General features: G+C 38.8%; 1 protein-coding gene across 1 annotated transcript; it reads right to left on the minus strand.

Annotated features, from left to right (window-relative positions):
- Positions 1-1,984: 1,984 nt before the first annotated feature.
- LOC140145185 (neuronal acetylcholine receptor subunit alpha-10-like) lies at positions 1,985-24,001 on the minus strand. Its single transcript, XM_072166959.1, has 6 exons — positions 23,984-24,001; positions 23,129-23,173; positions 12,466-12,575; positions 11,777-12,001; positions 8,145-8,458; positions 1,985-2,085 (listed from the first exon to the last, which is right to left on the minus strand). The coding sequence occupies exons 1-6, from the start codon at positions 23,999-24,001 to the stop codon at positions 1,985-1,987; spliced, it is 813 nt and encodes a 270-aa protein (XP_072023060.1).
- Positions 24,002-25,802: the final 1,801 nt, after the last annotated feature.

A 25,802-nucleotide genomic window follows, 5' to 3' on the forward strand; every position in this document is an offset into this window, starting at 1 on the left:
TTTCCGTAATTGTTGAACGTCAGCTCGTAACTCAGCCTGTCCTTCATCTCGTACTGGAAATATGGATTATGAGAATTCAGCATCTCAAAGTCCAGAGGGATGCAAAACATGTTGTCGCCGAAGGACTTTCCTTCGGCGACATCCTTGGCATCTGTACCTTTGTCACCAGCGTCGATTCTTATTTTTCGACCTGCCGCAGACTGGATGCCCTGATCAGCGGCGTTCTCTCTTTCCTCGCTCGTCTTCCAGAGATCTTGGTAGCATAGGAATATATCAGCATCGTTCAGAGTAAAGATGCTCTGTCCTTCCAATTTAACCTCAATTTTTGACACTATCGCTCTTCCGAGATTATTTACGATAGTCCTGTTAAGATCTTGATTTCCACCAGAGGCGGAATTTAGAGCAATCTTGAACCAAAGAAGACTCGTTCCAGGGTATATTACGTCATCTTTTCCAAGACCAGGAAATCTCACCGTGAGAATTCCGGTTTGGTCGATGGTACTCGGAACGTGCGTATTCCGAATGCTACGTCTATCACCTTTAACTCCTCGCGCTTTGCGAAGTTGTCGGTATGGGTCCAATTTGTATCCGTATTCAGTCGCCATCTTTTATTTATACGTAAAATAAATGGCCGAAGGTGAAAAAATTGAATTTGTGAACGATGCATACGAGGATGATGAAGAAACTCCGCTTTTACCAGAAGATGACAGTTTTAATGATACTTCACTAAATCAAAGTGAAATTGAAGTGCCTAATCAGGGGCAAAGACCAAATTGGGCGAGAGACACAGTTCCGCTTGGTTTAACTGAAGAAACTCAAGCATCCAAAGAAGAGGTTTTAGAACGTGTTAACGCGTTTAAACAATTTCATAAGGTGGAAAAGGAGATTGGTATCTATGAATTTGAGGGAGACAAAAATGGTCGATTATGGGTGAGATGGGGTGGAAAATGGGTGCAATTGACTCACAAGTCTAATTCTCGAGATTTTTATGCGAAGTCAACTCTACAAAAGATACCTGGACTTGGAGTAGATTTTTTTCGAGCATTAGGGTTGATACCTGATATATCACCAAGAACTGAGGCTGCGGCTTTGAATGTTTCTCGCGGAGCGCAGGCTGAGATTAGTAATATGGACAATGGAGAACGGATAGAATTACAAAATGTGTCTGAAAGTATCGAGAAATTGTTATTAACAATTGTCGAAGAAGGAGGTGAAACGTCGTTTGATCCAGACTCAAGGGCGGCCTCGCCAGAAGCTGAGACTTCATTTACTGAACCGCAAACTATCGAACATGACACCTCGTTCACTCCGAGAACAGCGCGAAACCTTCAAAGAGCGCATAAATCCATTAACACGCTTGAACGACAAATTCAAATAGCAACGGCAAAAATTACAGCCAACAACGAGTTAATAGAAGAGAAAACGAGAGAGAGATAACCCAGAAACTGATCAAGAAACAATAGAACGATTAAACGAAGAAATCGGGAATTTTGAAGAGGAAAACAAAGCTCAGCAAGAACTTTTGAACGATCTGAAACCGCCGCTTAGAAATCAACTCGTGGCAATTCGAGAAACAATTTACAAAGTACTGTATGGAAACAAAACGGTCGGTGAAAAACTCAGAATTTTATTCACGGAGCAAGGTGTTACCATTACATCTTTGCTTACAGCCATTGGCATGACAATTGCAGCTGTTGTTGAAGGAATACTTTTAGCAGCAAAATCAGCCGTCACTCCAGCGCCAAACCCAGACCCCGGTCCAAAACCAAAACCAGACCCCGGTCCAAAACCCAAGCCCGACCCAGGTCCACCTCCAAAGCCAAAAACCTGGTCGGATTGGATTAAGGATCAACTGCAAAAGATCGCAAATCTTCTATTAAAATTAGGAGAAAAAGCCTTGATAGCTCTTCCAGGAGTTATCGGAGCCGTAGTAAATTTTGTGATGAAATCAGCCGGATCCGTGGTAGGATTTCTAGCGGAACACCTATGGATCTTTGCTCTCGCGGTCGGAGGAATTTTGTACAAAAATGTAACAGAGGTATACGAGAAAAAGAAAAAGTAATACGACGAGCAAAAAAAATAACCCTTAGCAAAAATAAATGCTAAGGATTATTTTTTTACTTAAGCTCACCAAATTTTTGCCGCGAGACAAGTCATCCACACAAAGGTAAATGCTAGTTCAACTCTCGTATTGTAAGCGGCTTTCTCTCTCTCTTCTATCAGCTTCTCCCTTTCACTTGCTTCTTCGGCTGGTGGGACATCCATCTTTTTATTTTAACGAAAATATACGATGGCTAATCCAATAACGGCTGCTCCCAAAATTAAAGAAAGCTTTTTTTCATCATGCATTAGTAGAAGGTCTTCAGTTAAGGGTGGACTTTCAACCTCCTCTACCATAAGTGAACTTTCAACCCCTTCAGCCAAAGATGGGCTTTTAACCGTTTCAAACAACGGACTTTCCTCAGGAGCACTGTCTTCAACATTCGGTCGAGAGTCGGTGTTTACGTCTGAGTTTAGCCCTATCTGCATGTCATCCGTGGCGATTTGATGAAATTGTTGTATCCGTTTACGGATCCCACGAGGATTTCCATGTTGCTCGGGAGCAAGTAAAGTCCGTGACCCACGACAAAATCCAGTTTGCTTTGAGCGTACTGAAGAGTTCTCTGGTATCTGTTTATCGAGTCCGGAAAATCCACGACCGAGTTGATCGCATCCTCGACGTTTGCTAGAAATTGTTTCTGAGCGTCGAACGCCTTGCCGGAACGCAGGATGCCAGATCTGGCTTGAGCTTGGGATCCGAGAATTGCCCACGTGTAAGTCCTGATGGAGTCGTTGATTCTCGAAACTCCCGCGCGTGTGAAACCCTCGTTCCAAGTGTCTGCTACAAAACGATAGCAGCCATGACATCTCCTTTTCTGATACTTTTGTCGGTTATATCCGGATCGTGATCGAACAGCTGTTCAATGTATAGAATCTTGTCAGTCTGATTGTCCACACCTCCAAAGCTGTCCGCGTCAAAGTGAACTTTCCAGTCCATCGACTGACTGTAGTTTCCTCCGTTGGTAAGCTTCGACCATTTTTGGTGGTCACGAATTTCCAGTCGTAAAATTGTTTGTTGAAGAAGTAACTGCCCATTCCGTTGGAAAGATCGAACTTTTGTCTCCAATTAGCTCTCGCGGACACTCCGAATTCGTTGCAAATTCTTTCGTAAGCGTGGGTGTCGATCCCGTTGTTCAGAGGATTGAAGGATTCCTCCGAGGGTAGTGGACAGGACATTTCCGACAGGATTCTTCTGATCTGATAATATGCGTGAAATCTGAACACGGATCGAATCATCGGATCTTTGTGACTGAGAAGTTCTTTGGACACCCCGCATCCTGACGTGGCGCACCAGTCCGCGAAGTTCAGCTGGTTTTGCCAGAATTGCATCTGGTTGGAGAGCCAGTCATCGTACACGGTTTTGTCCGTGACTCTCGGAAGTTTGTACTTTTGCCACAAACTGGGAAATCTTACGTAAAATTTTCCTTTTTTTTTTACTTTAATTTCTTGATTTACGAGACTGAAACCGTGCGTCGGTTCGAATACTCCTCCGGTTCTCATTTTATTGAAAGATAAAAGAAAAATGTTTGTCACAATTACCGGCACCGGCAAAGGAAAACCTTATCGCCCGTTGCAAAGTATAGACAATAACGGCAAAACTTAAAAATTGGAATCAAAAGGATCTCGGGTCGAGTAGGTTGGTTCAACGTCGAAGAGGAACTAGAGTGGAGGTACACTCAAGGAGGGCAGGGACCTGAAGAAGCGATAAAAATAAGCCCGGGGCTGTATAATTTTGACCAGCTCGTAAAAGAATTCACGAGTCAAATCGACGGTTTCGAATTTGAAGTCGACGACCGCGATGGAAAACTCAACATGAGAATTCACGAGCAGTATCAGATTTGGTTTCCGGACCGCGTTCGAGAAATGTTCGGATTGGACGACGAAGGGTGGCTAGCGGATGGTGAATACACGGGAGATCGGGCGATAGAATTTTTACCTCGAAGAATTCTCGTGTACCTGAATCAGCTGTCAACCACGGACAATCTCGTAGACAACGACGACGTTCTGCAGGAGGTCGAGTTCTTGGGTCCTTCGATCTCACAAACGCCGCGTAAGAGGAATACTTCGTTTCGACCTACGAAAAGCCGAGTTTTAAAAAACTGCAAAACGGAACCATCCACGAGCTCGACTTCAACTTCAAAGTAGAATGGAAAAATTCTTCGAGAAAGCTCGATAATCACGATCAACCGCTGGATTTGGAATTTGAAATCCGATAAAATAAAAGAAAGAATGTCTATCCGGGGACCAACGATCAAAAAAAAATCAACGTCAATAGCTGGCGAAGATGTAGATCTTTCCGCGTACGTCAAAAAAACTGGAGCGCGAATGACCGGAAGGATTAACATGGGAGGAAAAAAATAACGGGGTTGATGAATCCAACCGACCCTCAAGATGCAGCTACTATGGGTTCCGTGACCAGCCTAACCTCATGGTTAAACGACAGAAAAGTTTCGAAGGATGGCGACTCGATGACCGGCGAACTCGCTATGAGCGGCAATAGAGTCACGGGTCTCGAACTCCCACGGACAACGAGGACGCTGTGACAAAAGAGTACGTAGACCGACAAATTGGACACGAGCACGATACCAGCTTGCATGTTTTGGGGAGATTCATGGTATGGATGAACGAAGACGGAACGCACTATGTTTCCATCCGAGCCAAAAAACATCGACTTGGAGAGAGACAAGTTGATCGAAATTAAAACGGAATGAACAACACTTTCAACGCTAGGCCTATGCAAATTGGTATCACTGCCGGGTTTACGAATTTGCCGAATCCCGAAAAGATTTGACCCCATGCGACTCACTAGACCTTTAGAAATTTTCTTCAACAACCCACATTTTATTGTTCAGCCTTGGAACCTCTCTTTTTCGGTAAAATCGGGAGTGAACCCGCCGAACGCCCCAGCGAACGCTTGTTCTTTGACGTTTCAGTCTAATCAGAATTTCTTCATGTACCTAAATATTACTTGGACCGACGACTCGATATCGTTCAAAGTGCTAAATAACGCGCGGCAAACCCTCTTTTCCTCATCCGTTCAAACGGACACTACGATTATGCATCATGTCTCGATCGAGTACGTTGAAAATAAGCTTTGCTTTTGGATCAACGGGGTTTCAGCAGATGTCTACAGAACTCAAGCCCTGGTAAGTCTCCTTGGAATCAACATGAATTTTGAGCAACCGGGAATACTTAGCTTCTACGAAAAAAATTTAACCAAGCAAGAAATCATACAGCATTTCGTTGAAAACCACGTTTTAAACTTTACGGATGATGAAGTTCTAATTGACTAATTAAATAAAAGGATGAAAAATCCTACAGCACCGCAAATATGCCCTGATCTTCCACAGGGAGAGGATCAGGGAGTTCAATTTCGACTAAGTAAGATATCCGAAATCCGCGAAAAGGAAGTTGACCAAAGAGATCAACTAAGGAGAAAATACAAAACAGTTTGGAATGTGTTTTACAACACGGCTCAAGTAGCAGGACTCGTCGCAGTTGGAAGCGGAACGGGAGCTGTTGGAACTCTAGCCACGGGTGTTGGAGCTTTCAAAGCATTCCTCTCGGAGGAATAGCAATTTTGGAGGTGTTCTTAGTGGAGCATGCGTGGCTCTCGGAAAAGCAACGATGAAGAAGGTCGAAAAGCACGAAAGTGTCAAAAGAACCGCAGAGTCCAGTTTAAACACGGTGAATGATCTGGTGTCTAGAGCTCTTGAAGATGGGGTTGTGAGCAATGAGGATTTCCATCACATTCTGCGGGAAATGGAAAACTACCGAGGTCACAAGGCTGGAATCAAGCACAGAACCAGAGCGGATTTAATTGAACTTACGGCTGATAGAGAACGTGAAATTCGCACAGAGGCAGAACAGGCTGGACTGGAAAGAGGAAAAAAGAAGCTTTGGAGAGTCTCCGAAGTACATTGAATCCGGAAAAAAAAAAAAATTAGAAATCAAACTTGTTTTGTATAAATAAAAATAAAATGGATCTTCCAAATCTAACGGATGACAACTGGGTTGAGAACCTGAAAGCGTACGGAGAGTATCGGAAAGAAATGTGGGATGATGAAGAAAAACCATGCGGCGTTTGGAGATGGTACTATGACGAGGAAAAAACAAAAATGAAGGCTGAGATGGTGTTTGATAACAATTATCCTGTGTATATAACATGTTGGTACAAAAACGGGTTAGTAAAAGCAGAAGGTAGATACAAAGACGGCGTACCTAGAGAACCGTGGGAATTTTGTGCTGGACGGGATCCTTTAGTTACTGGATACGCCGCATTTGTAGTAACCTACTTGATTACAACCATTTTAAACTGGGTGTGGTAAACTACATAATAAAAACCTCTTGTGATTATTAATCACAAGAGGTTTTTTTTTTTTTATTTCTGCACGACCTACTCATTCTGTCTCTTTAGCATCGTTGTAGGCTTTTAAAATTTCTGTCATGCGTTTAGCTTCCATCCTGATTCTTCTCTCGGGAGAATCCAAAAGAGCACTAGTAAAAATCCAAAATGCTACGATCATCTTTTATTTGAATAAAAGATGGCAGATTCGATTTATTTTGAGCTCGCTGATGATGAAATATTCCAAAACTGGAAGACTCGTCCAAAGGAGATTTTTATATGTGGAATGGTACTAGTCTCGGAAACCTGTTTGTTGCTGTCAGCGGTTACAACGGAAACAAAGTAAGAATTCAGGCAATCAACCTTTTGATGTGTTACATTAAGTGGTATAAGGATAGATACAGGATGAGATTGTGTTTAAGACCACCTTGGATTTTTCCTGAAAGGACAGAGGAGTTCGAGGTTTTGAAAAAGACTCTTGAGTTTGTTACGAACGAACCACCGATTGAAAAAAAAAGATATGACTATGTTAAAAATTATCAAGACAAATTTGGTCTTGTGGATAACTTTTGTGAAATAATATATTAAAAGTAAAAATCAAAATTTTTGATTTTGATGAAGAGGTTAAAAAGATGCAGGGAATTTTTTTCCCTGCATTTTTTTTTTGGGATAAATTAAAATGCAGGGGGGAATTTTTTTCGTGTAATTTGGATTGGGGCGAATTAAAAATGCAAGGTTGTTTTCTGTGTAATCCTGTGTAAATTGTTTTTCTGTGTAATCCTGTGTAAATTGTTTTTCTGTGTAATCCTGTGTAAATTGTTTTTCTGTGTAATCCTGTGTAAATTGTTTTTCTGTGTAATCCTGTGTAAATTGTTTTTCTGTGTAATCCTGTGTAAATTGTTTTTCTGTGTAATCCTGTGTAAATTGTTTTTCTGTGTAATCCTGTGTAAATTGTTTTTCTGTGTAATCCTGTGTAAATTGTTTTTCTGTGTAATCCTGTGTTGTTATTTTTCTGTGTAATCCTGTGTAAATTGTTTTTCTGTGTAATCCTGTGTAAATTGTTTTTCTGTGTAATCCTGTGTAAATTGTTTTTCTGTGTAATCCTGTGTAAATTGTTTTTCTGTAATCCTGTGTAAATTGTTTTTCTGTGTAATCCTGTGTAAATTGTTTTTCTGTGTAATCCTGTGTAAATTGTTTTTCTGTGTAATCCTGTGTAAATTGTTTTTTCTGTGTAATCCTGTGTAAATTGTTTTTCTGTGTAATCCTGTGTTGTTATTTTTCTGTGTAATCCTGTGTAAATTGTTTTTCTGTGTAATCCTGTGTAAATTGTTTTTCTGTGTAATCCTGTGTAAATTGTTTTTCTGTGTAATCCTGTGTAAATTGGTTTTCTGTGTAATCCTGTGTAAATTGTTTTTCTGTGTAATCCTGTGTAAATTGTTTTTCTGTGTAATCCTGTGTAAATTGTTTTTCTGTGTAATCCTGTGTTGTTATTTTTGAACACTTTACAGGGAAGAATACAGGGAAGCTTAGGGTAAAATAATGCAGGGGGGATTACAGGGTATAAAAAGTTTTGTGTGTATTTTTTGTGTTAAGAGGTTTTTTTTGATGTTTACAGGGAAAATACAAGGGTGTCCTAGGATCCCCTTTTATATACTACTGCTTTATTGTATAATTTATACTATCCCGTTATCATACTTACCAATGAGTGGAGGATCATCTGAGGTTGGCGGTATGTTCGCAGCAATAATTTGTTGGAACACTATCAAAGCCAATAAATTGGTGACAGAGTATGTCAGCTTCTCTCCGCAATCAGGAGGCAGATAAAATACCACCAGTGATAGTATTGATAGCGCCAAACACGGCAATATCATGTAGTAAATGTAGAAGGCAGCGTGATGTTTGAATACCAGGTTGTAACGTACTTCAGGGTACGGTTCTGGGCAACATAAGTATTTAGTTACCACTTGTTTGGTACGCACTGCTACCATGGCCCAGACTCCATTGGATAAGAACCTGTAGACGTAACATACGAGGGTCATTCAATAACTTCTATCTCAGCTTTTATAACTTTGGTTCTGTAAATGGTACTGTAAACGTGGTTCGTTTTGAACAATTCCAGTCCAAAATGATGTTGATCTACTCAAAATTTCAGTGACGTTTCGCCACTACACTAGTGGTTTCTTCAGACTGCAACTCATCACATCTTGACTGCTTCCTTTTATAGTCAACAGGAGCCGTAGAGGGCGTGATGAGTTGGTCAAAGATGTTGTTGAGTGAATAGGGCTCCCTCGTCCTTGTTTAGAGTGTCTTTTCCTTTTCGGCGTATCCAGATTTCCTCTTTTAGCCATCTGGTGGTCTTGTCAGCTTCCCTGTCGATAACTTTCGAGTCCTCCCAACTGATGGAATGATTAGAAGAAGCTACGTGGTCGGTGATAGCTGACTTGTGAATGTCTGTGATAGATGATTTTCGGCTAGCTCGAGTATATGGTTTGCTTTCAAATTTTTCCACCTCTTTTTGGTGTTCTTTCAAGCGAAGGGACGGCCGGTTTCTCCAATATATGAACTAGCACAGTCTCCGCAGGGGATTTCATAAATCGCCTCCGCTTTTTGTTGAGGGAGGAGTTTGTCCTTGGGAGGAACGAGCTTGCTACGTATTTTACAGTGTGGTTTCATAGCAGTTGCGAAGCCAGGTTGTTGTTTTTTTTAACTCGTGAGACTCACTCGGTAAGGCCCTCTATATAAGGACCTACAACCATGCCTTTTGACTTTTCACCGTCATCTTTTTGCTTAGAGGTAGGCTTTGTCTTAAGAGTAGCTCTGTCTTGTTTTTGGAAATAGCTTTCTGCTCATCAAGCCACTCCATAGATGTTGCAAGCGAGGGGGCTATAGGGGGACTACCCATGGCCATGCCGAAACGTTGGCGATAGATTTGACCTGAGTAACTAAAATATGCGACCGTAGCAAGGCAAAATTTGGTAAGTTCTATTATGTCGTCGATGGAGAGGAGAGTTCTGTTTTTAAGATCTTTATCCTCATTCAGTCTTTCTCTGAGCACATGAAGAGTGAGATCAATAGGGGTACTCGTGAAAAGCGCCACCACATCGTGCGAGTTAAGGATCTCATCTTCCTCAAGGGTTACATCTTTCAGATCTTCCACTAGAGTTTTTGAGTTCAGAACATGGTGCTCGGATTGGCCAACAATAGGACTCAAAATATCAGCAAGGGACTTGGCCACGTTGTAACCGATTGAGCCTGTAAAGGCTACTATAGGTCGAAGCGGAGTACCGCCTTTATGAATATTGGGGCTACCATAAATTTGAGGTACATTTTCCGAGGTTGGGTACAGAAACTGCTTGTCCGCTTTCTTGATCTTATCTTCTTTTTCTAGCCTATGTGAAATTGAAACCAGTTCTCTTTTTTGTTTTGGCGTGGGATCACGATCTAATTTTTCATAAGTCTTTGAGTCGCTGAGGAGGGTGCATATTTTTTGTTGGTTACTCTGTTTTGTCCATGACAACTGTTGGCCGTCCTTTATCAGCCCCCAGGACCATGATAGAATCCTGTTTTTGAAGCCGGTTAATCGCGACTTTACTGATATTTGAGGAGGTAATTTCGCGGATTTTAATGTTCCTACAATCTCCGCACGTAATTGTGCTGCTTCAGGTTTGGGAAGCTTCCAACATGCTTTCTCACACGCAACGATATGCTCATCAACAATGGACGAGTGATTTAAATTATCGGGACATACCGCGTATCCAAGAACGCGTATTAAAACACTCTATTTTGATCTTCTGACAGTTTTTTTTTTACTTTTGACCCATCGCTTTAGCTGAGTGCCACTCAAGTTCCGTTCCGCATGAGAATTGTTCTTATTTACATTGTTGGTCACCGAATTCCCCTACTTTTTCGCAAGTTCTTTCAACTTCCGCTTGTCACGGGCGCTGACATGTTGGAATTCATTCTCACGAGAGAGAGGCTACGACCACGTAGCTTCTTCTAATCATTCCATCAATTGGGACTGAGGACTCAAAAGTTATCGACAGGGAAGCTGACAAGACCACCAGATGGCTAAAATAGGCTATCTGGATACGCCGAAAAGGAAAAGACACTCTAAACAAGGACGAGGGGGCCTATATTCACTCAACAACATCTTTGACCAACTCATCACGCCCTCTACGGTTCCTGTTGACTATAAAAGGAAGCAATTAAGATGTGATGAGTTGCAGTCTGAAGAAACCACTAGTGTAATGGTGAAACGTCACTGAAAATGCCGAGTAGATGGAATTGTTCGAAACGAACCATGTTTACAGTTCAATCCAACATTCCAAATGAACTTGTTAAAAGATCTGTAAATGGTAGCTTCTTCAAACTTAGCATGATTATACATTGGAATCTTAACTATAAATGAAGGCAAATGTACACATTTAATACCTTTTTCAGATATTTGTATGTGACCTCGGAACCAGAATAAGATTTCGTACAATGGAATCATTGAGTGTCTTGAGTTGTAGCTCAGACTCACCAGGTCCATCAAAGTTCATCACCATTGATCTCCCATTTATACCCCTATTTGATCTGGTCACAAAAGTCACTTAAATATCACAAACTTTAACAGGCCTGTACATGAGGTACACAAAAGATTGGGAAGTATTATTTGCATCTGAAAGTGTATTAATTTTTTTTTGACTAATTAGTCAGAATTTATGAATGCTTAATAGCTCTTAATTTATATTGAATATTGTTAATACAGACAACGATTCATATGTTATCACAGTTAACAATAGTCATTTAATTGGTAACATCAATAATAATGATCGACTAAAGCAATATGTTTCTATTGCCTAAGATTCCCATGTCAGTGTGGTGCACTACAAGGTATTTCTTGTGTTTATTCTAAGTGGGTGCTATATTAAAGACAGAGATAAAAACAATTTATCGCGTCTGATGTCACTGTCAGTTACGATCCTTGATTGGTTTACACAGGATAATCAGCGCGTAAAAGGAAGACCGAGTGCTGATCGGAGAAAAGGAAAAAGTCCGTACTTTTACAAGGCAAAAAGCAGCTTTTCTAGGTATTGTGGACATGGTGCCTTCACCAAAGAAAGTTTCCTACTATAAATACCTACATTTTGAGATGGTTTGCATGTCGAAAGGTGCAAAATTAACAATAAGACGCCCGGTTATAAATCCGCGTTCAGCAAGTCATCATCACGACACTTGTAAACAAACCGTGCTCAAACAGGTGACGTCAGACGCGATAAATTGTCTTTATCTTTGTCTTTCATTATGAGTGCAAACATAGATTATGTATTCTACTGGGCTAAAGTTTACCTCGATGTATTAGCATCCAAGCTATGTTCAGGGTACAGATCAATTTCCAAACCGTCATGATTCCATGAAGAAAATGTAAGAATGCAAACCTGGACGTCAAACGGAAACCATCTAACATGAATTTTACAAGTTGAACGGTAAATAGCTAGGGCATACCACATTATTGTACCATCTGGATAGATGTTGGCGACAGTATCAGCTTTGTAGGCAACATCGATGTCAGCCCTGAATAATAATAAATAGACACGGCAGATTATTAGACACACACACATTTATATAGAAAAACTAATGAAGAAAGACTGATATTTGAACGAAAATGTTAAATATGTGTGTTTATATGTATAAGGAAGAAGAACAATGAGACAGAAGCTGATTATGTCAAAAAAAAGAGGGAAAAATGAATGAACACATAGGTTTCAACAATCCAATAAGGGTATTTCAAACTACAACATGAACGCACGACCTTGGATACAATAATTAAAATACCAATCATGATGGTTGGATTCATCGCACAGTGTACGCAAAAAATCGTCACGCTATGCCAGGCTTTATTCATTCAATTGAAATATCTACTGTAACTACCAATGTAAAGAGGCGCAGAATTTCTGAAATGAAAGGTGAGTGAAAAGCCCTTGAAATAAAAGGACTGTTCAAAATCAAATGGAAAAAAGGAAAATGCTATTACATACCTATCATACAAAGTTATGTCTGGCACCCATATCTTTGAAACAGGAACAGTGTGTCGTCTTATACCATTGTAATCCTTAGGATTCCATGTAAGGAACTCGTCAGTCCATGTCTATCAAGAAGAAGAAGAACAAAAAGAAAGAAGAAGGTCATGTACATCCGAATTGGACGTCAATATCAATCTACCAAAAAACGTTTCAAAACGTAAAAAGGGGCCACAGTTTAAAAATCTTTCCTGTGTGGCTTTTCACCCTTTTTAAACTTGGTCCCATTTATGAAAGTTTCTAAAGACCCATACGAAGTCATCTTTAGGCTACTTGTTTCTTTTCTTAGTTGTCAGTGTTCATTTTGTAGAGTAAATGAATTAATGTTCGTCCGTAAAGACGTTATAATGTATTTTGATTTAAGCAAAAGTAGCAAATACTCACTTTGTTAAATTCTTCATCGTCTTGTGCGATTCTGCGCCTATGTACAGATGTAGGGCCTATATATAGCAGGTTGACAGACAGACAATTTGCTAAGTATATATAATACTCTACTACTCTTTATGAACACGCAAGATAATAAAATATAAACCTTCAAATGTTTTTGATAATACATAGCCTTCGTCATATTGTACCGCTTTCGAACAGTCTTAAACCTAATTGTTGCATGTAGAAATTAGGACTCGTTCTTCATGTTATTACTACTTTACTGAATGGGACCAAGTTTAAAAAAGGGTGAAAAGCCACACAGGAAAGATTTTTTAAACTGTGGCCCCTTTTTACGTTTTGAAACGTCTTTTGGTAGATATTAATTATTTTTTTGAGGTAAAAAAATATTGCGCAGTAAGTGGTTCTTTGTAGCCATGCGAGGCGAACTAGTTGGATATCCATATTTCGCGGTTAATGGTTCTTTGTAGCCCTGCGGGGCAAACTATTTCGCGATGAGTGATTTTTTGAAGCTTCGAGGGGCAAACTAGTTGGATATCCATATTTCGCGGTTTGTGGTTCTTTTAAGCCCTGCGGGGCAAACTAGTTCGATATCCTCATTTCGCGGTTAGTTGTTTTAACGACCCGTAACCACCCCAATCAGCTGCATGGGGTAAAAGAATTATTACAAAAATTAATAGCTGAACCCAATAGTTCAGACAGGGACTGGAAACGACATATTGATGACTATGTATAGAGTGTATTCAATAAACCCAAGCGGAACGAGATCTGGACACAGATGCATGATCAGACAACGAGTGTTCAATTTCCTCATAGTTTCCCACGTTGTACACACGTCAGTCGAATTTGGCGGTTTTGGTTTGTTAGCCCTCCAAGTTATAACATCGTTCACTTTGTGTTGAACATTGTATGTGGGCCTCACTGTAATAACATAAAGATCAGTCTGATCAGTGTGATATCATTTCAAGAGCTAAGAGGTCACTTCACATGATTAAGCTAAACAGCCTAATTCGGCCCTGATTTGGTAAAATGATCTAACTTGAAATCAAAATCGCTGTTTCGAGAAAAAGAGCTTTAAAGTTTGAACACTTGACGTTTTTCTTTTTAAATTAAATAAATTATTAAACTTAGAAAATATATCAATCTCGTTATTTGGTGCAGAAAAAAGTTAAGAGTCCCACGTAACATCGCATGGTAAAAAGTGAAAAGTAATTGAACAAAATGGTGTTGTTCAACGATGTTTTCATATAAAATTATACACTGACGTTTCGTACAAAAATACTTTATCAAAGTGAGCAAAAACAACCATGACAGTCCCATCACGCGCCACTACAACGATATTCCCCATATTCCGTCTGATCTTAGAGTCACTGGCCTTCTCCAAAGCTCAGGTTCAGATCACTAGCGTTGGTTGAAGGAACAACATACTATATACCATTACGGCACCCTTGCTGGCCCTGATAGCATCGGACTTAATTTCTAATTTTCTGCATTCAAACTTTAATTTCCTTTTGGTCACGCCCTGCCCATTTGGTAGATCTTCATTCTCTCCATTATAGCAGTTTTTTGTATTAATTTCCTTTTTTTCTAATTTTCTTTTTTCCTTCATTTGGTAGATCTTCATTCTCTCCATTATAGCAGTTTTTTGTATTAATTTCCTTTTTTTCTAATTTTCTTTTTTCCTTCTTTCTTTCTCTCCTTCTTTCTTTCTTTCTCTCTTTCTTTCCTCCTTTCTTTCGTTTTTCTTTCATAGGCCTACTTTCATTATTCCTTTCCTTTTTAGTTCTTTTTCTTTTCTTTATTTCTTTCGTCTCTTTTCCTTCCTTTCTTTTTTCCTTTCTTTCATTCTTTCTTCGTTTATTTCTCTCCTTCTTTCTTTCTTTCTTCCTCTCTTTCTTTCTTTCTTTCTTTCTTTCTTTCTTTCTTTTTTCTTTCTTTCTTTCTTATTTTTTTTGTTTCTTTCATTCTTTCCTTTCCTTTTCTTTTTCCTTTCTTTGTTTCTTTCTTCTCATTTCTTTTTCCTTCCTTTCTTTCTTTCTTTCTTACTACATCTTCTCTGCTATAGGCCTATGGCCCTAGATTGCCGAGAAGGCATTGATCTAAACACCATGCATGTGAAATGTTCCAAAGGTTAATGAACGAGAATGAAAAGAACAGATTAACTTTATCATGTTTGTCTCCCTATGCATGAGTGCGTATATTTATGGCCTTTACAATATTTCCTTATGTTCTTGTTAGGTATGGGGTATTATTTTTTAAAAATAGTTATATTAAATGAAATCCTGGCACAAATAAATCGTCTTCATTCAATTGTGCTCTCTATATAAAGCAAGTAGAAATAGCTTGTACACTTTCAACATGGGAACACGTTTTGACGTATCTATAATTAGTAAAAAGATGTAGCTCAGCGGCCAGCCAACAAAAAGTAATTGTCTATAGTAGGCCCTATACGAGAAACAAGATTTTCTCTCTGAATTGGCCGTATTTTTACGTGTAAGAAGATCAATCGCATTATCGTGTTCACTCAAAATTTAGAAAATAAATGGGCACTTCTGGGTTGGGTATCTATAGATTCTATAGAATTTAAGTATGATATATTTTCGATGGAATATATATTTTCACTTGAAAAGTTAGTAGTTTTCAGAATTGCAATTTCTGAATATTATATAAAAAAGCACTAATAAGACTATAAATGTAAGAGTATGGGATCATTTTGAATGTTAATAAATGCGAAACGCCGGCGGTAGACACCTGCAATATCAGGGATTGCCGCGATTCTTGCAGTAGCTTTTATGAATAGAATACAATAGTGGATACAATAGCGGATACAATAGCGGAACAATAGAGCTCTCTTACGGGCAAATAAACCTCGTCGCGTTTTGCTAAATTTCACTTCTTCTTTTTCATGAACTAACCGTTATTTTTTTAAACTTGTGGCAAAACTTCGACCGAAGTTTTTAATAGCGTTTCTATTCATCGTTATGTATTCTTCTCCTGTGCATTATTTTCGCGAACAACCCTTAATAGCCCAAATTATATAAACCTGCACGCTACAATGCATTATCTAAAACCCGCACGCTAAACAATATATTTTAGATAATACGTGCACGCTCAAATACTAGAAATACTACCACAGAGTAATACCTTTGAGAGGACACTCTATTCACGTGGTTTTTTTCCAACGCAAAAAAATTACGAATTTTGATGGTTTGCAAGTAAAGAGTGTCCGCACTATCGACTGATTACGTAACTGTTATGAATAATTTATTAGTTTTTCAATGCAATCGCCTCGACCCATTAGTACGTATTATCTGTATTATCAAAGTACTGTGGAATAACAATCCGGTGAGTTCAATGAACTACGCCCTAATACCGATGGAGTTTCAATGGCGTCTTCTCTCCATACACAGATGAACAAATACAATAGAAGAAGGTCAGCACATAATGCAATCGCCTCGACCCATTAGTACATATTATCTGTATTATCAAAGTACTTGGAATAGCAATCCGGTGAGTTCAATGAACTACGCCTTAATACCGATGGAGTTTCAATGGCGTTTCTCTCTCCATACACAGATGAACAAATACAATAGAAGAAGGTCAACACATGTGACCTGCTTTAGTGACATGTTTATATGAGTTGTACAAAAAGCTCAATATCAAAAAGACTAGTATTCGTTTGTGCAGTATGGACTGCACATTGAAGATGCAAAATATAAGTCATTATAATTTAAACAAGAAATGGGATTTTGATATGCGGTAAAAACATGAAATAAAACGACTAATAAATTCTGCCATCATGGCGTCAGGTCAATGGTTCATTATATCCCGTATGTTTCTTTTAATTCATTAATATTCGAGACCAATTTTGCAACCCATTTATATATACACAGGCAGATCTGGATTTTTTTTGTATTTTGGTTTCTTTTTAAACAACAAATTCTGGTTTTCCAGTGCATGGGGCCGCCAGGGTGATACTAATTTAATGATTTTAAAAGGTATTTCTAGTATATTGGCTCTCCATACACAAATGAACAAACACAATGGAGGGGTCATTTTGACATGCTTCGGGAGAAGTGTCACCCCGTTGATACTACTTTAACATAACTATAAACTTATCTGTCGATATCTCTCTCTTTCTCTCTCTGAAAAAGTACGAATATACATTCTGTGGTGTTAAAATAATTATAGGTTATGGCATTTTTCATGCGCACGATGTAAATCATAGGTTACAAACTGTGTTCTATTTTGCAACTATCATTGCCATAAATTATGATTACTGAACTCAAATAATCAAACATCAAATGAGAATAATCGAGCTTCTATTAATTAAAAATGGCTAAAAATAGATGGACAATATACAAGATGACACCATTCCAAAATATTCAGCATTTTACAAATGAAATACATGTAGGCCTATATTTAAAATAACATAAACACGCCCGGGAAATACACACTAGCGCATAATATCATGATCATACTTTATAATACTGTACAAATTGTAAAATTCCACTGTCGTGTGTTTTAATATAAGTAGATTTTAAAGTTCAAATTATAGAACAATAAAGTCCAGTTGATATTGATATATACGTTTATTCTCTCATCTCCATTCACCGTCATTCTAGTGGGACGCCAAAATCGATCGTTTCCAGATAATAATTCCAGGTCAACTGGTTCATGCTCTCTGTGTTCGGAACCACGATAAAAATGATCACAACATAAAGTTAATTGGTTACAAACCATGCGTGAATAAGTTACTAAAGTTTGACGTAATAGGCCAGTAAATCTAGCATTTTCTAAGGAACTAATTGCAACAGAATTTTTTTCACCACAATGCATTTCCTTGAGGTCCCCAAAGTACCATACTAAAAGTCCCAAAATATCCAAGCATGGGAAAGGTGCCTAATTTGCATAAATCCAAAATGGCCGCCAAAATTTCAGAAAAATCTAGATTTTGATATATCTTCACTTCTATATGACCTATTACAATGGCTTAACTTTCTGGGAAGGGGGTTTTGGACACAACAAGTATCATGAGATAGGTTAAAAATTGATTACATAAACAGATCATCGTTATATTTTCAAAATGGCCTCCAAAATCTTTTTACACACGTTACACATCATTTTGAATGATAGAATAGCAATATTCTTCTTGGAACAAATTGAAACCTATTTTTTTTCACCACAGCACATTAACTTGAGGTCTCTTGACACCAGACTAAAAGTCCCAAAGTATCCAAGTATAGAAAAGATGCCTAATTTGCATAAATCCAAGATGGCTGCCTGCTAAAATTCAGAAAATGTTAACTTTGACATATATCTTCACTTCTAAATGACCTAACACAATGATTCAGGTTTTATGGGATAGGTTGGAAAATGATTACACAAATGGATCATGAACAGCTCCACAATATTCAAGTATTAATTGCAAAAGGTGCCTAATTTGCATAAATCCAAAATGGCTACCGTACCTGCCGAAATCAATAAAAAATTAAACTTTGAAATATCTATACTTCCTAATGACCATGATGACCAGTATGATGGTTTGATTTTCAAGAATGTATATGATTATGATATTTGTATTAGCCTGTAGAATGTAGAATTCTCCTGCATTTCTCAGAAAGCAGTGTGAGCAGAGTGGTGGGGAAAGAATAATGCCAAGAAGACTGATAGAATTTTCCAAAATGCAGTACATTAACATTTTTGACTTGTAAAGACAAAAGCCTACTTGTGCGATGTAAAGCATTTACATTACGAAATATTCATATTTCATGGCAGATATAATCTGAAAATCGTTTTCTGACCTGACATGTCTCCCAAGACATTCCTTGAATCCACAAACTACATTATAATAAAGTTCAGCTATTGTAATGAAACTATTAATGGGTGACGGTGTTGAATTTTGGAAATACCTACCTACCTACCAGTCAGCATTGTGCATTTCTGCACCTGCTGCCTTACGTATATAGGAAAAGTTTCCACGTGGCCCTTAGCAATTTCAGCTTCTTCCACAGACCACCTGGTGCCAAGTCCTAGGGCATCCAGGTCTTCTCTTTACATGGGCAATGATGGGTGTGATTCCAGGAGTAGAGCTTTCTGGGGCCGGATGCGACTCTCATCCATTCTGCGCAGATGGCCAAACCGCTGTAAGCATCACTTCTTATGATAGTAGTGAGCTTCTGTTGTTTCGTCACTGATGAACTTATGAAGTCGTTTGTGATGTGCTGGGTCCATTTAATGCGGAGAATTTTCCTTTGGCATCTCATATCAAATGCATCTAATCTAGACTCATCTCTTTCAGTGATGGTTCAGCATTCAGAAGTATATAGAAGGGTAGAGAGAACGCATGCACTATAGAATTTCATCTTGGTGTCTAACTTGATATACCGGTCCTTTCACACCTTCTCAAGTTCTTTAAAAGCACCAGATGCTTTGCCACTTCTATGATTGAGCTCCTTAGTATATGATCCATCAGCTCTAAAGTATGCTCCCAGATACTTTTAATGTGATCCATGACCTTGATGAGGCCTTCGTCTCTCATTGGAACTGAGCTCTAACGACCAAGTAATGGCTTCAGTTGTATCTGTCATCTTGGCATCAGAATCTTCTAGGAGGGCTATGTGGTATGTCAGCATAGTCTAGATCAACCAGTTTTACTTCTGGGTACCTCAAGCTTCGCCTAGGTAGAAGGGTTATACTTTTCTTGCTTTCTATACGAAGTCGATGGCAAGGCCAAGACGCAGTGCAGCTGGGGTGACCAAATATCACCCTGTCTATCTTACGCCAGTGACTAAACTGAAGAATTTGGAAAGGGAGCCCTCTGATTTAACCGCACATGTTGTGGCATGATAAGAGTTAATTATGATGTTGATGATCTTCCATAGAGATGGATGGTGAGTCAAAGGCAGCCTTAAAGTCGATGAAGTTAATTAAAGCTTGGTAGCCTGGCATGAGCGTCCCTAAAACCAGCTTGGTTTTCCCTCATTCTTACGTCAACGTCATCATTAACTCTTAGAAGTACGATTGTGGAGAAAACTTTGCCTGCAATGTCCAGTAGAGTGATACCACAGTTATTGCTACAGTGAGAAAGGTCTCCCTTCTTTGGTAATGGAAGGATTGTGCCTTGTCCCCATTCTCTTGGTGTTTTCTCGGATCGCCTTTATCAGTTTACAAATTATCAGCAACCATTCTTTGATGTTGTCACCACCATCCTTGAGAAGTAAGGGGGAGGATGTTATCAATGTCCGGTGCTTTGTTTCGTTTGAGCAGGCTAAGTGCCTTGTCAAGTTCTTCTCTGGTTGGTGGTTCCATATCAATTTTCAGTTCTTCGCAAGGATTGAACCTTGAGAAGTTTAATAACTCCCTAGGCTCTTCAGCGTTGAGCAGGTCTTCAACAGATTCAGCCCATCTCTGCAGTCGAGCAGCCTCATCCTGAAGTATTTCTCCTTTGGCATCTCGTATCTGCGAGGCCTTTCTGCTGGTTTTACCAATGAGAACATTCTTCAGCTGGTAGACTTTTCCCTCTCTCTCTCTCTCTCTCTCTCTCTCTCTCTCTCTCTCTCTCTCTCTCTCATGTTGTTTTTACTTGAGGCTACTTCCAAGTCATCAGCGATCTTGCTCATCCAGGTCTTTTTGTAATTCTTAAGCAATTCTTGTGTGCCTGTTGAGTTCACGGTAGTCAATATCCATTGCTGGTTTGACTACCTTTCTCTTGTCAATAAGCGCCTTTGTCTCGGTTGAGATCCAGTCTGCCTTCTTCATTCTGAATCCAAGGTGTTCTACTGATGCTCTATTTACAGTATCAGCAAATACATTCCACTCTTCATCAACATCAGTATTAGCATCTAATTCAGCCAATGCATGGAACCTTCCACCAATTTTAGAGCTTTTTAGCATTAAAGCGTGTCAAAACATCACTCTCTAGCAGTTTACTGGTGTCATATTTTACGTGGATGGTAGTAATTGTCAGGATATGGTAACTTCCAATATCAGCTCTTCTGTACACTCTAACGTCTTTTAAGGAGTTACGCCATTTCCGTTTGATTAAGGTATGGTCAATTTGGTTGACTGTCCTTCCATTGGGAGAATTCCAAGTTAACTTATGGATTTTCTTGTGTGGGAAGAGTAACGAGCCAACAATGAGGTTGTGTTCTTTGTGATTGTGTAATTTTGGTGGCCATCTCCCGGGGGCCATCTTGGGTACATTTATTGGATTTATGCAAATAGATCTTTCCTATACGTTTCTATACATATTTGAGAACTTTTAGAATGTTCAGGGAGCTCAAATACATTGTATTAAGCTGAAAGAAACTGTTGATTTGTTCCAAGTGTATAAGTTTGTACATAGTGATATGGTTGTGTAAATAGAGCTGTGGCTATTTTGCTAGTGATCATCCTCTATGGCCAGTTTATATCCTATTCCATAAGAATGGTTGTGTCCACAAACACATTCCTAGAAAGTTAAATCATTATAATAGTCCATTTAGCATGTTTAACATGTTTAGAAGTGAAGGTATGTCAAAATCTACATCTTCTGAATTTTGGCAGGCAGCCATATTGGATTTATGCAAATTAATCATCTTTTATAATACTTGGATACTTTGGTACTATTAGTATAGTATTCAAGGGTTCGCAAATGATTATTGTGGTGAAAAAAAAAACAATGTTGCAGTTGTTCCAAGCTATTTTACAATGCGAAATGATGTGTTCCTGTGTAAAATACAGATAATTTACATTTTGGCGGCCATTTTGAAAATATGCTAATGATGCTGCTGTGTAAACATTTTGTAACATATCCCATTAGACTCGATGTGTCCAAAAAAAACCTTTCTAGAATGTTAAATCATTGTAATAGGCCATCTAGAAGTGAAGGTATGTCAAAATTTAGATTTTTCTGAAATTTTAGCGGCCATTTTGGATTTATGCAAATTAGGCACCTTTCCCATACTTGGATATTTTGGGACTTTTAATATGGTACTTTGGGGACCTCAAGGAAATGCATTGCTGGTGAAAAAATTCTGTTGCAATTAGTTCCTTAGTTGGCCTCCAAAAGTGCTAGATTTACTGGCCTATAAGGCGCAATCGATACCATCGATAGCCAACTTATACAGTGATTGATTTTCTTGACCAGTTAAATGCTACCTGGTCAGTGCCCTGACGGTGTTTTTAAAATTTAAGATAATTTCTCTAATATTCAAACTAATATAATGAATGCAGCAATTAATATTGCCTATTGTTTTAATACACTAAAAGTATATGACGCATAATGTACTCATGCAAATGCATTCGTCAAGATAATCGCACTTGCCATGGAGTTATTGCATTTAGCTCTCAAGCCTATCGGCTCTCGAGCTAAATGCAATAACTCCACAACGCGTGCGATTATCTTGACGAATACATACACTCAGTTCATTATCCTTATCATAATACAGTTATTTATTTGATTCTGCATATTATGCAGCTGCCTTTGCTGTATTAAGGGTGTTCTTAACTGGAATTACCCAAACTTTTGGGATTCATAACTGCTTAATTGTTGGTCTAAAGTATATAAAAGCCATATTTAGAATGGCAAGGACTTGATAAATTCATTTGTGAGGTCATATTTGGGCAAAAAAAATGCAAGAAACCATTTTTTTTTGCCCGAATTATCTTGAGTCAATTTTTTTTATTAACTTGTAAAAACTAGATAAAAATATCTAGGACCTTTTTTTTTTTAATTTGACCAAACTTTGAGACATTTGCACCAAAAATGGTTTTAAAATGCTATATTTTGCCCCCAAATCATAAGAAAAGCCTGATTTTCGCCCAAATTTCGTAAAATTTGAGTGAAGTTGATGATCAAAATTTAAAAAAAAATTAAAAACGGGTCCTGAATTTTTTATCTACTATTTAAAAATTAATAGAATTTTTTTAACCCCAGAATTTTGTTTGTTTACATGTGGTCCGTAAAAAATGTGGGCTACAAAATCTGTTTGGTTTTGGGGGATTTTCTCTAAAATGAGCATTTTTGCCCAAATTTGACCTCACAGGTGAATTCATCAATTCTTCGCCATTCTAAATATGTATACTTCGATAAACTTTAGACCAATAACCAATAATTTAGCAGTTATGAGGCCCAAAAGTTTACATAATTCCACGGTTAAGACCACCCTTACGGACTGTTTTCTTATCATTAATTAACTATTCTTAATTATTGACAATGAATTAAGATATTACAAAGAATGGTAAACCTTACCAGTTTGGACCAGGTCTGAATTGAAAACACTTGTTCACGAGTATTCTTTAAAGAGAAATGAAAAAATGAAATTAGCAAAGACGACACATAAAATTTGCCTAAAATATAACGATCAAGACTTTATGATTGCACCATGACACAATCAGTTTATATTACAATGTTGATGAAATTAAACACAAAGAATTAAACCAATGTAGAAATATATTGTCGTACTTGACATTTTAAGAAAATGAAATAATACAGGATGTCCCCCGGGGGTGTCCCCCCAAAAAGAGGCCCTCATTGCGCCCTCTTTTTCTCCTATTTCAGAAAAGTATATGTTGGTATGTAAAGAAGCCTTTACCCGTTAGCTTTAATAAACCGAAACAATTATTTCAATCGGCTCATAACTTTTGAAGATATGCCCTTTTAAAGAAATGTATTCGTTTTACACTCTGTCCACGGAGGAGGTTTGGCTACTTCAAAGATTGAAAAGGGCATATACCATGCATGAATATAAAACAATCCTCGATGATAACTTTACAAAATAACAACTTTATTTCAGGGAATGGGCTTTACCGGTGGGCTTATGGGTTATGGATTTTGTTAAGTGTCATTAATTTGGGCGAAATTGATATTGTTTTTACATTCTGTAAAAGTACTTACCATGGATTGTTTTGATGGCGCCCTACACGGCAGCTGGCGAGAGAAAATAGCTCTCCAAAAACCTGCTTCTTTTATGATCTTTTGCTTCGAATTTTGTCATAATTTTTACACTGGAACATTTCGTAAGTACTCAAGTAACTTTTGGTTCATCAATTTTGCTAGTGGAACATTTGTGATCTACGTTTTGAACATTTTTTTGGATCTCCATACGAGTTCTACTGACTGCATTGCGTTGCCATTTAATCAAAGCACATTATATTTTTCGTCTCTGGATCGATTTTTGATCGATTACCTTGTGTTCAATTTGCCTCTCATCTGTATAGAACTTTTGCGAAGTTGATCACCGGTCAATGACTTGTTTATATTGTATCACAATGCGTCCATTTACGTACAGTAGGAAAGTGCTGTTCAACATTGGAAAGCATATCAAAAATAATAAGAACTTGTATCGTTTGAATGATGAAACATTTTTGAAACTGAAAGAATTTAACATTACTGCGAAGCGACGCGGCTGTCGTGCAGGTGTTAACAAGTCCCGCAATATCGAAACATCTCATATTAACAGAAAAACACATCAAAAAGCTAGAACTGTCAAATTGCTCAATTTACAGGGTGTTCCAAAACAAAACCCGTGTTCGCCGTCTACTAAATATGCCGTTTGGAATGCTCGGTCCATGAAAGCTCCTGCTAAGGCTCCATCAATTATTGACTTTGTTATATCTAACAAGCTCGATATCCTTGCAATAGTTGAGAGCTGGCTAAAACCTGATCATGCTAAAACTAACCGTCTGTTATCAGACCTGGAAAACGCTCTTCCGGATCATGAATTCCACCATATTCCACGGTTGACCAGAGGTGGAGGCGGCGTTGGCGTTTTGCTTCGGAAAGGCTTCAAGATCATTGTCAATACACCACCTAGTTTCGAATCATTCGAGCATATCGATTTGACTGTTTCCTCAAACTCTTCGGCTGTTCGCCTGTTGACCATCTACAGACCACCACCATCTAAAGTGAATAAACTGAGTTCTGGTTTGTTCTTCACTGAGTTTTCCACGCTTGTAGAATCTGTGTCTACTATAACTACTCCCGTTGTGATCGGTGGTGACTTTAACGTGCATATGGATGTTCACGATGATCGCGATGCAATCACTATGAGAGATCTTCTTGAGTCCAGTTCTCTTGAGCAGCATGTCCTGGTCCCAACTCATAAGAATGGTCATTTGCTCGATCTTCTCATCACAAAGACTTCTGATTCAATCGCTTCTGACATCAAGGTGGACGCGAGTTTGCCTTCTGATCACGCCGCAGTGAAATGTCTTCTGAATATGTCACGACCACCTGCCACCAAACGGACTGTGACATTCCGTAAGCTGCGCGAAATCCAACTTGAAGATTTCAAACAGGATATTGTTACTTCGACTGTGGTTACCGATCCCAAGGACGAAATTGATTCGCTTTGTACACAATTTGACACCGTTATGTCTGGACTCCTAGAACGCCATGCTCCGGAGCAAACTAAGTGCATCACTTTAAGACCTCATGCGCCATGGTACTCCGACGAGCTCCGTGCTGCTAAGAGTGAAAAGCGTCGGTGTGAGCGTCAATATGTAAAATCTGGCCTGACAGTTCATAAGCAGATTTTTCGTGATGCATGTAATAACTACAAAGATCTCTTGGATACGGCTAAGACTAACTATCATAAGTCTAAGCTCTCCAACCTTGATAGTCGCCAGCTCTTCCGCGAAGTAGACAAACTTTGCTCGTCCAACACTTCTAAGAAACTTCCTTCTCATGATAACGAAGAGCAACTCGCTAACGACTTCGCCGACTTCTTTCGTGATAAAATTGAGCGTGTAAAAGACAAGCTAGATAACATCTCGCGTACGGACTCCACTCCTGAAACACCTCTGCATCAATCGACCTTGTGCGAATTTGCTAGGGTATCTGAGGAACAGGTGCGAACTATCGGGATGAAAGCTCCATCGTCGTCTTGCCAATCAGACTGTATTCCGACCTGGCTGTTAAAGGC

The sequence above is a fragment of the Amphiura filiformis genome, unplaced genomic scaffold, assembly GCF_039555335.1.
Source record: "Amphiura filiformis unplaced genomic scaffold, Afil_fr2py scaffold_165, whole genome shotgun sequence".
NCBI classification, from domain to species: domain Eukaryota; kingdom Metazoa; phylum Echinodermata; class Ophiuroidea; order Amphilepidida; family Amphiuridae; genus Amphiura; species Amphiura filiformis.

Bases quoted from the DNA above. Each gene is read 5' to 3' on its own strand.
- LOC140145185 (XM_072166959.1), bottom strand. The intron at 12,002-12,465 runs GTATGTAATAGC...ATTATTATTCAG, and splicing joins GACATAACTTTGTATGATAG to GGCTGACATCGATGTTGCCT. The intron at 2,086-8,144 runs GTAAGTATGATA...ATTTTTGCTAAG, and splicing joins AGATGATCCTCCACTCATTG to GGTTATTTTTTTTGCTCGTC.